Source organism: Diachasma alloeum, unplaced genomic scaffold, assembly GCF_001412515.2.
Source record: "Diachasma alloeum isolate Michigan unplaced genomic scaffold, Dall2.0 Dall_scaffold_00857, whole genome shotgun sequence".
NCBI classification, from domain to species: domain Eukaryota; kingdom Metazoa; phylum Arthropoda; class Insecta; order Hymenoptera; family Braconidae; genus Diachasma; species Diachasma alloeum.
The window spans coordinates 213012-226876 of NW_021680978.1; the positions used below are offsets into that span (position 1 = coordinate 213012).

The window sequence follows — 13865 nt, forward strand, 5'->3', positions numbered from 1 at the left end:
AATATTTATAAATTGATTAGTTTAAATAACAATTTTAAATGATTACTACATTTTTGATAAAATAGACGAATATCTCATTTGAAACGAAACAAATTTCTAGATGTTATTCCAACGTAGGAAGTAATTAAATCAATGGATCAGAAAATTTTCAATATGACGATGTTGTTTTCTTCGAAAGCCGACAGCCTGTTATTACCTTGTAAACGTTTGGATTTTTCTTGGGATCCGTGAGAACGTCGAAAGCTATGTAAAGCTGATTGAGCATATTGACGATCTTCATGGCGCCACTCGAGTCCGTATTAGCAGCGCAATATGCACCGAAACCTACGATACCGGAGAACAGTAGTGTTACGCAATCGTATTTTTTTGCTGGCACGGGTCTCGAGTGTCGCAGCTCACTTGCCACTGATATTGGCAGTACTGAGTACAGCAATCTGTTGAAAGTTGAGGAATTTGAATCAATGGGTTTTTAAGCATGACGGAGGAAAGTTTCAAGTGAATGATGGAAAGGAACAATCGATGTGAGTATTCAGGTGGAGAAATGAGAAAGTCTCACCATTTTTTGTTCTGGTCTGACACTTGTCTGGGGATTCGTGGAGAATTTTAAGTGATGAGTGACAAAAAAGCGAAAGAATTGTTAATTTTCAGTAGACCGAGGACTTCATTTGCATTTGGTTTTCTATGAATTTTTTTCGTGTCTGCTTGCCTTCGAAAATATTTAAAAAATGTGACGCGAGCCACAAACGAATTATTATTTCGAAATTCATATAACGCGTCTCGAATATTCTATATCGTCGTACACGCAAAAGAAAAATTACTTTTGATCAGTAGAAAATGTACTTGTACCCAGTACCAAGGGGTTTCTGGGGAAAAGGCACATTTTTGTACTTCCTCGAAGTGACAAAACAACTTGATGCAAATATCATGCGTCAAGTACCTGTGTACTGGTGAGAAGTACCTCAGTACTTGTCACGAGTACTTTGTTACTTGGAACAAGTAACAAAATTATTTGTACTGAGTACCTGGCTGGTTCTTTTCAAAAGTACTAAATGAACTCAATATAAGTTGAGTATAAGAACTCAAAAATGTTTTTTTTCTACCTCTTCTAAAAACCAAATTTCGTCAAAAATTCAAAAATCCAAATAATTCCCGTTTTGTGAGTAATAAAATTGAAAAGAAATTTAAAATAATTTTTCGAAGCCTTTTAAATATTGATAACAACATAAAACATAAAAATTTCAACAAAATTGAAATTTTGTAGATTGGAAAGCATACCAATAATTCACGAAAGCATCCATAAAAATTGCAATCTATTGATTTTTTCCTACAAAATATCTTCTGTTGAACATTTCTATTTATAAAAATGCGTAAAAAGGCCCATTCTATGTGGTAATAATATTCACTTTTTTCAATAAAGTAATCAAATGGAAGTACTGCAATTAAGTCCTAAAAGAACTTGAGAGAAGTTGAAAAATTACTTTTCACTAGTACCTTTGGTACTCGTGAAAAGTACTAAAACTACTGGCAGTAAGTAGTGATACTACTTCCTCCCCGTACCATTTCTACTCGATCGGCAGATGTGGTACTTCACCGAAGGACACAAAATGTACTTGGGACGAGTATTTTTAGAACTTTTCCAAAGTGAACTTCCCACAAGTACCGGTTTGGACTGGTGAGAAGAAATTTTATTTTTGGGTGTATTCGAGACAAACATCATTCTATCCTTGTCCCTCACGAAATTTCTGGACGATTCTCGAAACTTCCATAACAAAAGGTATTTAAACCCGCACGCTCCCGACCAAATATATCAGTTGAACTCAGTCCGATTTTCAAACTCGATGTAAACACATCTAACATGATAAATACAACACCTTTATTCTGCTAAACCACGAGTTATTATTCTACAAAATACACCTAATCGCCACAAAAATAANGACAAAACAACTTGATGCAAATATCATGCGTCAAGTACCTGTGTACTGGTGAGAAGTACCTCAGTACTTGTCACGAGTACTTTGTTACTTGGAACAAGTAACAAAATTATTTGTACTGAGTACCTGGCTGGTTCTTTTCAAAAGTACTAAATGAACTCAATATAAGTTGAGTATAAGAACTCAAAAATGTTTTTTTTCTACCTCTTCTAAAAACCAAATTTCGTCAAAAATTCAAAAATCCAAATAATTCCCGTTTTGTGAGTAATAAAATTGAAAAGAAATTTAAAATAATTTTTCGAAGCCTTTTAAATATTGATAACAACATAAAACATAAAAATTTCAACAAAATTGAAATTTTGTAGATTGGAAAGCATACCAATAATTCACGAAAGCATCCATAAAAATTGCAATCTATTGATTTTTTCCTACAAAATATCTTCTGTTGAACATTTCTATTTATAAAAATGCGTAAAAAGGCCCATTCTATGTGGTAATAATATTCACTTTTTTCAATAAAGTAATCAAATGGAAGTACTGCAATTAAGTCCTAAAAGAACTTGAGAGAAGTTGAAAAATTACTTTTCACTAGTACCTTTGGTACTCGTGAAAAGTACTAAAACTACTGGCAGTAAGTAGTGATACTACTTCCTCCCCGTACCATTTCTACTCGATCGGCAGATGTGGTACTTCACCGAAGGACACAAAATGTACTTGGGACGAGTATTTTTAGAACTTTTCCAAAGTGAACTTCCCACAAGTACCGGTTTGGACTGGTGAGAAGAAATTTTATTTTTGGGTGTATTCGAGACAAACATCATTCTATCCTTGTCCCTCACGAAATTTCTGGACGATTCTCGAAACTTCCATAACAAAAGGTATTTAAACCCGCACGCTCCCGACCAAATATATCAGTTGAACTCAGTCCGATTTTCAAACTCGATGTAAACACATCTAACATGATAAATACAACACCTTTATTCTGCTAAACCACGAGTTATTATTCTACAAAATACACCTAATCGCCACAAAAATAATCTGGACCCGCGTTTTCAGTCACCACCAGACAGTTTTCCATTACATTTTATTCAATTGACCAAAAATATTGCCCTAAATTCAACGAAAAATCAATTCACATAAAATGTACCCGATACAAATAAAATAAGAATTGTTAGCGCATATTCTTCCTATCAAAAGTCCATTTGATTCAAATAAATCTTCTGGCCGACTTCACTGAAGTTGAATTCAATTTTCTATGACCCATTACATGAAGCTCGAATGAAACAGGAAGAAAGACAGATGGAGAAAGCATCTGTCACTCTTCTCCACTCCGTCCATATTACCAGCTGTAGCGAATCAACCAGTGGAGGAAACTCAATTCTCTCCCAGCACTCGTGTAATCAGGAATTTCCTGCTGAAGATAGTGTCATACTCTCCACCTTCTCCCTTCCATTTATCCATTAGAAATATGTAGCAAGAAAATTGGCACATATCCCAGGTATTTACCTGTCAGTTTTTTGCTTCTCTCCGTCCAATTCCCGGTAAGTCTGTTGCAGTTTATCAGTGAGTAACTCAAGATTTCTGGTAAGTTTGTAATCAGCCTCAAATTGTTCAGACATTAAAACTAGATCCCGCGTTGCATCGTGAAGTGGCACATCACTCAGGTAGAGACCGCGTCTATCAAAAACAATAGATTTAATTTAACTTTGTCATCCAATTTACATTTTCCCCATTTACGTAATATTTATTAGGGGAGGTGGTGCATGTACCGCCCACCTTCAGAAAATGAATCTCTTTTTCCAGTCTTGCGCTCTACAAGGAGTCATAAATGAATAAAATGGGTTGTTCGAGGTGTTTACTCGAAGATGTGAAGATGACAAATATTTTTATTAACATTAAACATATTTAATTTTGTAATTCAACTGCCATCAGCCAGTGAGCGATGGAATCGAACTTTGAGGGTAATACTGCCCGGCATACGTCCAATACCGCCCATCTTGTTTTGATGAATTTTTTGAGCAATGCAGACCAACTGTTATAATTTTTCCTATTTTCATCCTTCGTTCCCATTCTTTGGCTCCATTGTGAGAAAGATTTCACGTGAATGACAATAAATTATCATGAATTAACCCGATGTCCCGATGTTCCACCGATTACCCCAAACAATCGAGCTGTCACTCGACAGCCCTCTAACTGCAGAGTCTAGCAGCCCTATAGAAACCCTGGGCGGCATTACCTGCAAACTCTGGGCAGAATTATCCACAAACGCGGGGGCTGATAAAATAACCAATGATAACGGATGAAGATATTCTTTTGCTATCGAAAAGGTCGCAATGGATGTGGAAATGTATAATGAATATATATTGCGCACTCAACCAACTGTAATGGTTAGGTGGGTGAGCTGTTGCTCCGGCGGACATCCAAGCTAAGCAGCGTTGAGCTGGGTTAGTACTTGGATGGGTGACCGCTTGGGAGCACTTCGCTCGCACAAAAAATGCGGGGGGTAGGTACGGTGTAGCGGCCTAGTGTCTCCATCTAGTCACTGTGACAGATAGATATATTAGGGCACTGCACAATCGGCCAGCTGTGCGACTGGGGTTTTATATGGTTTCCCGTGCAGTCCTAACTCGAATGGGGCAGAGCTAAGAGTAAGACGGCCATGATACCGCAGATGACAATGAGAGGAAAAGAAAGGAGGGGAGGCAGGCTAGAGCCGGGGTTTCAAATCGAGAATTACTTCGATAAAACCAATGAAATAGAAATATATATATATATATATAAATATATATATATTGCGCACTCCATTCAATTATTACCCAACTGGAAATTTGAAAAATCTTAAATTCTGGGGTTGAAATATTTTAAGAATTCGGTAGAAAATTATTTGAAATTTTTTTTACGATGTCTCCACGGTGGACAATTGAAAATTTCTGTTGAAATTACTCATTATCAAATATTTATGTAATAAAAAAAAATTCTAGCCAATCCTGAGAAATGAGAGTGGGCGGTATTACCCGCTGGGCGGTACAGACACCAGCTCCCCTACACTCAAACACATTGAAACTGTTCATCTATTATGCCAAAATAAGTACCAAACATACAGAAGAATATGTATTGGGTAGATTTTACGATAGAAAACAGGTCGAGAATAGGTCCCAGAGGCAAAAATAATCGATAAAATAACGATGTGTGACTTCGTAGAAAAAAACATTTTTAGATGAATTGCTCTATATCAGGATAGAATGAATCGATCGACACAAAATTTTATACACAATTGCGACTCAATAATACTAAGTAGTCAGAATCTCAGATGTTTATTCCAAGTTTTACGCGTATTCATATTTTCATTGATCTTGATAAGGGCGGCAAGACGAGCTTTTTGAAACAAAAAAAAATTGATCGGACCCGTAGTTAGGGAGATTGAATAAAACAGTTTTTAACAAAAAGTTGAATATCTTCTAAACCACTTGTCCGATTTCGCCTATGCAGAATCCCACCCTGTGATATCATAAAAGCTACAATCTCACTAAATTTCAATATCCTATCGAAATTTTTCGGGAGTTATCCCAGGTGCGGGATTCCAAGCTTGAACAATGGGATCCAGCTTGGTTCAATCTAGGATACCCAGCCTTGGGATTCCTAGCTTTGATCAAGTTTGAACCTGTGGTTATACCTAGGTAAACCCAAACTTGGCGATATCCTGGGAATAAAAGCTTGGGTGCTAAGGTCGCTCCAATCCTGGTCCAAGCTTGGTACTCCAAGCTTGAACTCAGGGGCTTGAACCAAGCTTGAACCTATGATGATACCTAGGTAAAACCAAGCTTGGTGATATCCTGCGAATCAAATCTTGGGTGCCAAAGTAGTCCCAATCATGGTCCAAGCTTGGTATTCCAAGCTTGAACTTAGGGGATTGAACCAAGCTTGAACCTGTGGTGATACCTAGGTAAAACCAAGCTTGGTGATAGTCTGCGAATCAAAGCTTGGGTACCAAGGTAGTCCCAATCATGGTCCAAGCTTGATATTCCGAGCTTGAGCTCAGGAGTTCAACCAAGCTTGGCCCAATATTTTGGGGTCAAGAGGGTGAGGAGGAGGGGGGGGGGTAAATAGGATGATAAGATGAAAGGGAGCGATGAAAAGCATCACTATCAAGTATGCACAGAAATTTTTTTTTTACCACGCTATCCCATTTTACCCCACTGTCTCACTCACTCACCATTCGGTGAACCGGACTATCCCATTTTACTCCTCTCTCCAATTCACCCCGGTATTCCATTTTACCCCACTGTCTGAGTGACCTGTTATCCTGTTTTACCTCATGGTTCAACACCCTGCTCATTATTATCCTACAAATCACGAACCCGAGTAAGGTTAGACTTATGTAACTTTAGTGGATCATCCGATGTGAAATTTGTTTTTCGAGGCGTTTGAGAATTTCCACCTTATTTGAGGACATTATGTGGGCCAAAATATAATTTTACAAGAAACTATATATATGAGAGAAGCCCCACGAAGACTATTTTTTAATTTTAAAACTTTCCAAACTCAGTAGTGTATCCGCTTAAACTGAAAATTAGTGAATGGAAAATTTAATAATTTTCAGTGTATCAGGGTGATGCACGGGATGCAGCGATAGTGGGTGGGAATATTGAATCATCGTACGAATCACTTTAGTCTCATTGAGTTACGTATGACATTGCACCAAAGCAACAGGCAACTGTAATAGGCGCTCGCATATCAAGGGCGTGCGATGCATTCAGGATTCAATTTGTTTGTCAACGCTCGCTCGGTACATTTCGATCTTTGCTCCACTTTTCCAGCTACGCTGTTGACAAAACGGAATTGTGTAAGCAGTCTACTCGAAATTTTCGGAAGAATGATATTGAATTCAGTTTATGGATAGGGCGCTGAAATTTCGAATATCCCTGGCGGAAATCATAAGAGGCTCTGCGACATGGGCTGTTGCAGTGACGTTCACGCCCGAACTGTGTTGCCGTATGCCGTAGCCGTGAGATGTACGATACCCAAAAGATATCGATATTTGATATCGAATTGAATTGGATTGCCTAATATCGATACCGGAAAATATCGCCATAGCAAATATCGATACTTTTTTTAATACCAATGGCACATTAAAAATATATTGTCAGTTGAAAAATAGTACATTTCGATACAAGTGCAGAAAAGTGTGGCTCCCACAAGTCAAAAAAACTTTTCCCATGAGTATCGAACGAGGGGCCCCTCACTCCATAATTGAGTGACACCATGATTCCGAAATGAAGTCGATTTCGGGTGATTTCAGCGGTGATTTTAGTGATTTCGGAAAAAATGATTACGGTGATTTCGAGCGTCGCGGGAGCTCATTTCATGATTTCGAATGATTTCATAATTCCAAATCAGTAATTTCAGAAACATAAAGTGAATAAATAATAGAGATGGGGTAAAACGGCTTGCGTCAAATTATGAAAATCAGAACTGGCAAATGATAACGAATTCATTTGATTTTACACAGAGAGAAACGTTCAGTAAAAATTACGGAACACTCCGGAAAAATTCCGTGACAGTTCCGTAAAATTTCCTACAACCACATTTCGCTCCAGAATTACGGAAAAGAGACGTAATTTTTATTGAATATTTCTCTCCGTGTACTCCGTCAATCTTGAACTAATGACGATGAAAAGCGGTCCATTTTATCATTTTACATTTCATTGATTTCACGTGATTTCAGAATGATTTCATGCCAGAGTGGCGTCGTGATTTCGGGAGTGAGTGGCCGTTCGGTATCGAATGATATTTTTCATCACAATGTGTGAAAAGTGGAAATTCGCACACGCAGAGCGCGCGTAAAATTTCACTTTAGGTATTAGTGACGAAAATAGTAGATTTCGTCATTAGGCCGAAAAAAACTTTTCTGGCGAATATGAGGTTTGCAGCACAAGCCGAAGGCGAGGACTGCAATCATATTCGTCAGAAAAGTTTTTTTTGACCGTATGACGAACAATATTTTTTGTCATGACGACCGTAGGCAGAGATTCACGGAAGCTCCGCTTCGCTCCGCGTCCGTGAAACGCTGTCTTACGGCCGGAATGACAAAAAAAAAGAAATGAATGGATTCAAATGCAAATGGAGGTTCTATGGAACAAGTATTAAATTTGGATTTAGTAGGAGATTTGGGGGTAAAATAGACTGTTGGGGAAAAATAAATAATTGCCAAAATTTTAGATTTTCGCAATTTTTCAATTTTTGTTTTTCGTCATTTAAATAATAGACTAGGCATACCATGCCATGTGGGTATGTTGCTGCTGGAGCCCTGTGTGACATTGACGCGGTGAACTCCCAATTCTTCATTTTATCAACATTAATAATTAACAGTTAGTTGAGAGCAATTATTAGTCACTAGAAAATCGTTGAGCCTTCATTAATTGATTTGAATCAATGCGAATAATATGAATATTGTGAATCATCGATTCACAGGATTTGAGGTTAGGGCGGACACAAATACGTCAGTCTCGCGTGAGCGTCACATAGCATTGTCCCAGCGACCGCACTGGATAACATTCTGGGGTACTTGACGAGGTACACGCAGCATTAGATTTCTACTAGTTCAGGTGGAATTTAACCCCAAGTCGCCACATACGGTCCTGCGCTTTTGGTCAAACCCATGGGGATTTGCCGCCGTGTTATTTAGGCTTCAGTGTTGCCGAATTGACTCTAGAATACGTGGGCGCATTTATGGAATTTCCGGCAACGTCGCATAACTGATAATTTCATTTAACATGGGACAAAAATTATCTGTTGGGAATAATTGGTTTTCCTTTGGAATTTCAGGAATTCTGCTGTTATAAAACTACCAAATCATCGTTTTCATTTAATGTAAGAAACAAAATATATCTGTTGGAAAGAATTCGACACATTAATAACAGACAAGCGTAAGTTCTATGAGTTCCCTGTGTACCCTAGTAGAAATTATGAAAGGTTCTGTAACATTGGCTGTTGCAGCGACATTCACGCACGCAGTACGCAGCTGAACTCCGCGACTAGGTCGCTGCTGGAACCCTATGCGACACTGACGCGGTGCGCTCCCATTTTTTCGAAAATAATAATCACGCTTAATTTTTTCAACCGCTTCAAATATCATAATAACAACACCTTCCTAGGGCCATTATGCGGTCATGATATGCAGAAAACTATCAATTTATTCTGAATCCTTTACCAACCGTTTCAAGTGCTAAGTGCACTCCTACAGGGCAATTTTATTTCATATAATTATCTAACTCTTCTTATTGAACATTGTAATGTAAATTTTTCTATTTAAGCAAATACATCAAATCGACAGTTCCCCATAATACTGATGGCATTGAATCCTTCGTTATTACCGGAGACCATTGTTTTTCCACTACAGTTATTCATTTATCTTTCCTGTTTACCTTTTTTTCATCGGAACGACACGACCTCCAAAGGATTCAGAATAAATTGATAGTTTTGTGCATATCATGACCGCATAATGGCCCTAAAAAGGTGTTGTTATTATGATAATAATAAGCATCAATTAGTTGCAAGAGATTATTATTCACTAACAAATCGTTAATACTTCAATAATTGATATGAATTAATACGAATAATCTGAGGATTGTGAATTCTTAATTGATGGGATTTGAGGTTAGGGCGGACACAGATAGGTCTATCCCGCATAAACCTCACGCAGCCCTGTCTCAGCGACCCTGCGGCGTACCTTCCTGAGGTACATCGTCGCAAAAGGCAATGTCGCGCGCCAACTTACGCCGCGACGTTTCTGCGCAATGAAATTTCTAGTAAGGTAGATACGCTTGTCTGTTATTAAGGTGTCCAATTGATTTTCTTTAGGAATTTCAGGAATTGTGTTGTTATAAAACTACTACCATATTTTAGATTCTTTGACCCTAGTTGGTCACCACCTGAGCATTTGTGACTTCCCGAGTGGAAATTGCGTCAAGCCCACCTGAAGCACGATCAGAACTTGATCAGGTTTTTGTAAGGTTCGACTGTTCTGGTGATTTCTGATGAGAACCTGACCAAGTTCTGAGCCAGCAGATCGGATCCGAAAAACTACAGGCTGGTTCAGATCAAGTTCTGATCCAGCAGATCGGATCCGAAAAACTACAGGCGGGTTCAGATCAAGTTCTGATCAGGTAGACATGATCAGATGATGCATGATGAGAACCTGACTAAGTTCTGATCCAGCAGATCGAATCCGAAAAACTGCAGGCGGGTTCAGATCAAGTTCTGATCAGGTAGACATGATCAGATGATGCATGATGAGAACCTGACTAAGTTCTGATCCAGCAGATCGAATCCGAAAAACTGCAGGCGGGTTCAGATCAAGTTCTGATCAGGTAGACATGATCAGATGATGCATGATGAGAACCTGACTAAGTTCTGATCCAGCAGATCGAATCCGAAAAACTGCAGGCGGGTTCAGATCAAGTTCTGATCAGGTAGACATGATCAGATGATGCATGATGAGAACCTGACTAAGTTCTGATCCAGCAGATCGAATCCGAAAAACTGCAGGCGGGTTCAGATCAAGTTCTGATCAGGTAGAAATGATCAGATGATGCCTGATGAGAACCTGACCAAGTTTTGATCCAGTATCCAGGATCCGGAAAACTGCAAGATGATTCAGATCAAGTTCTGATCAGGTAGGCACGATCTCACCCTGAGGTCAGCTGTCTGACCCCAATTTGATCAAATTCTGATTTGATGACTTTGATCGGCATTTGAACGCGGTCAATTGAAGAGAAAATGATCAGATTTAGATCCGGTCCACCTAACATTAATTTTAATAAGTTTTTCGGATAATTTAATTAACTATTATTATACTATTCAAATTAAGTTTTATTAACCTTTATCAATAATTATTTTCAATCTTTAAGAAGGATCATTATACTATAATTAAAATAAACTAAATTAATTTAATTTAATTAATCAATTTAATTAACAGCCAGCCATTCTCAAATGTACATAAGGGAGAGATGATGATACCGAAAATACGTATTAGAGGAGTATCAAACTTACACACAAATGATCTTGAGACAAAAAATCACCAAATGTCTATTTATTTATTAGTGTTATTGTTATTATCATTATTATTATTCATGAATGAAATGAATAAAAATTTAATTGAGCATATTTTATCTCTGCGAATACACACGCACATCCGCGAGATCAGGAATAATCGTAAATTCAACGAATACCCCGATACAAATTATATAAGCAATGTACAGTTTACTCAATAGTAATAGCGCGATAGCGTAGTGGTTAGGGCATAGGATTAACAATCATAGAGTCCCCGGTTCGATCCCCAGCATTAGTAAAAAAATAATAAGCTTTTTCAGAGGTAATAACAGTAGAGATTCATTAACAGAGGCGGCCTACGGTGGAAGAATTGAATTATGTTTTGTTTTGGATTAATTACCATTGATAATTGTTAATGACACAGACAGACAGGTCATGTGGTTTTCATACAGTTGACTTGATCAAGTTCGAATCCATTCGTCCTGATCAAATCCGGATTGGTCAGAGGCGTAACATGTCTGATCAAGACCGGATCCGTCAACCTGATCAACACCTGATCAGTGGTCAGGTCTAGCCTGATCCAAACTTGATCAAGACCTGACCGGAATTTCCACTCGGGCTGGTCACCTGCGCGGGGATTCGCCGTTCTGTTATTTATGCTCGAGCGTTGCTGAATTTTCCATACACTGCCCGCGTGTGTTTAGCGTTTACAGTTTTGATTGCTCTTTAGAAGTATACGATATTTAAAATTGATTTCATCTCTTCAGTTTGTTTTGATTATCTTGAAATCTTTATTTGTTGTTGAATACAAGTTTTAAGATTCATCAATTGAAATGAAAAGTAAATTTTTAGTCGAAAGTTCAGTATGAAACTCAACAACGCACAAATTCAACATGATCAAAATTTTCCAATATTATTCCTGAATTTATCACAAACTTTTTTGTATAATTTAATTGAATATTCCGTTGCGATAAAACCAAACGGATTAAGAATGTTTCGAACACGCTGGAGTATTGGTAAGTATCCCCAGCAATAAATAACGGTGAGCTTCCTATTTTTTCAGCCGTAAACATGGCGAAATTTCGTCATATTCCAGAAACATCCCACGCGAAATTCCTTGAACCAACAAAATTTAAAACACTTTATGTTTTCTCATAAACCTGTACCCTTTACCCTGAGCATGTAACACGTCCCTCCAACCCTCGCACGCGCCACATAAATTTCGTCAAACACTTTGAAACTTGTTACGACCCAACTTGGGAGGATTTTCCTTCTGGGAAATGCAACAACTCACCCCCCGGCATCTCTTCAAGTTCCACCCGACGCGGAGGAATTACTCAGAAGTTAGACGAGTTGAATCATGTTACTTGAATCCAGTTATAAAATATCATGGTTATAACGGACAAGTGGATAGTCGTTTGCATGAGGGAAGTGAGGAGATCATGTGTCTGTTCGTTTCGCATTCATCATTTACTGGCAGAAAAAAATGCAATCTAATGGACAGTGCGGTACTAATCTTTGGAAGAGTTATATTTTATTCCATTTTGGGGGAAAAATCATGAAATTTCAAATTTCCCGAAAAATCCAATGGAGTTCCAAATTTTTGCTGCCAAATGGAAGCTTTGTAATCGCTTAAATTTAAGATTCTAATTTTTGGTGTTAAAGTAACTAAATATGGTCTAAAAAGTCAGAATATGCGATTTTTAGATGGTGTCTATGTGTATGTATGCCGATATGTATATGGGTATAATATGTGGTCCGTTTTCTTTATATTTATTTTCGAAATTTTCTCACAAGATACCAATCAAATATCATTAATTTTTTCAGGAACTAGGAGGAACGCCCCCTGCTCGCTCCGCTTGCCAAACCCCATATGATCTCTACAGGATCCTCTTCACGTTGTTTCAACCGCTTCAATTAATACAATAAACTCCTTCCTGGGACCATTATGCGGTCATGTATGCAAAATATATATATATATATATATATATATATATATATATATATATATATATATATATATATTAAAAATTAACTGAACTCAGCCTAATTTCTTTGCCAACGTTTCGAGTGCTGAATGCATTCCTCTTCAGGGCAACTTTATTATCTAAACAACAGGACAAAAATAAAAATAATCTATTACAATTCTGTCCCACTGCTGCACTTTATGAGTAAATAAAAACCAAAGTTGAGGTAATTTATCTCACCTAATTCATTTCTTATCATTAAACCTTTGTTATTTTCCACCAAAGGCAGTAACTTATATTTGACAGCTTTTCTAACCGATAACCAAAACATCAAAACCATAACACTAGTATTCGACTTATGTCATCTCCAAATTCTAAAAATCTATTGTAATAAAAACAAATTAGTCACTTACAACTCTAGTAATTGTCTGTACAGGATCCCCATATGACCTCTACGATCCTTACTCTGACCTTTGTGACCCTTAATCTAATCGTTGTGACCCTTATTTAGACCCTAAATCTGATCGTTGTTACCTTTATTTGGACCCTCAATCTGACCTTTGCAACCTTTAATTTGACTCTTGTGACCCCTATTTGAACTATTATTCTAACTCTCATGACCCTTACTCTGTCCCCCATGACCTTTATTCTGACCCTCATGACCCTTATTTTGACTTTTATGACCCTTAATTTTGGAATCTTGATTTCAAGCACCAAATTTTTATCAGCAGAAGCCGGTTTGGTTTTTTATAATATAGAGACCCTTATTTTGGCCCTTCTGACCCGTATCTCACGCCATGATCCTTATTTGGACCATTAATTTTACCTTTGTGATCCTTAATCTGACCCTTGTGACCCGTATTTGAATCCTTAATCTCACCCTTAATCTAACCCTTGAGACACTTATTCTAATCCT

The 13865-nt window shown here is 37.7% G+C and overlaps 1 protein-coding gene across 2 annotated transcripts in view; it reads right to left on the reverse strand.

The window, feature by feature from the left end:
- The window catches only part of LOC107044983 (guanylate cyclase soluble subunit beta-1), an 85214-nt gene that overhangs the window by 33248 nt on the left and 38101 nt on the right, over window positions 1–13865 (reverse strand). For both annotated transcript variants that reach the window (XM_015267066.1, XM_015267067.1), the window contains 2 exons: window positions 3438–3608; window positions 197–434 (listed from right to left, as the gene is read on the reverse strand). In XM_015267066.1, the coding sequence (XP_015122552.1) occupies window positions 197–434; window positions 3438–3608 (409 nt within the window). The remainder of the gene's footprint in view (window positions 1–196; window positions 435–3437; window positions 3609–13865) is intronic.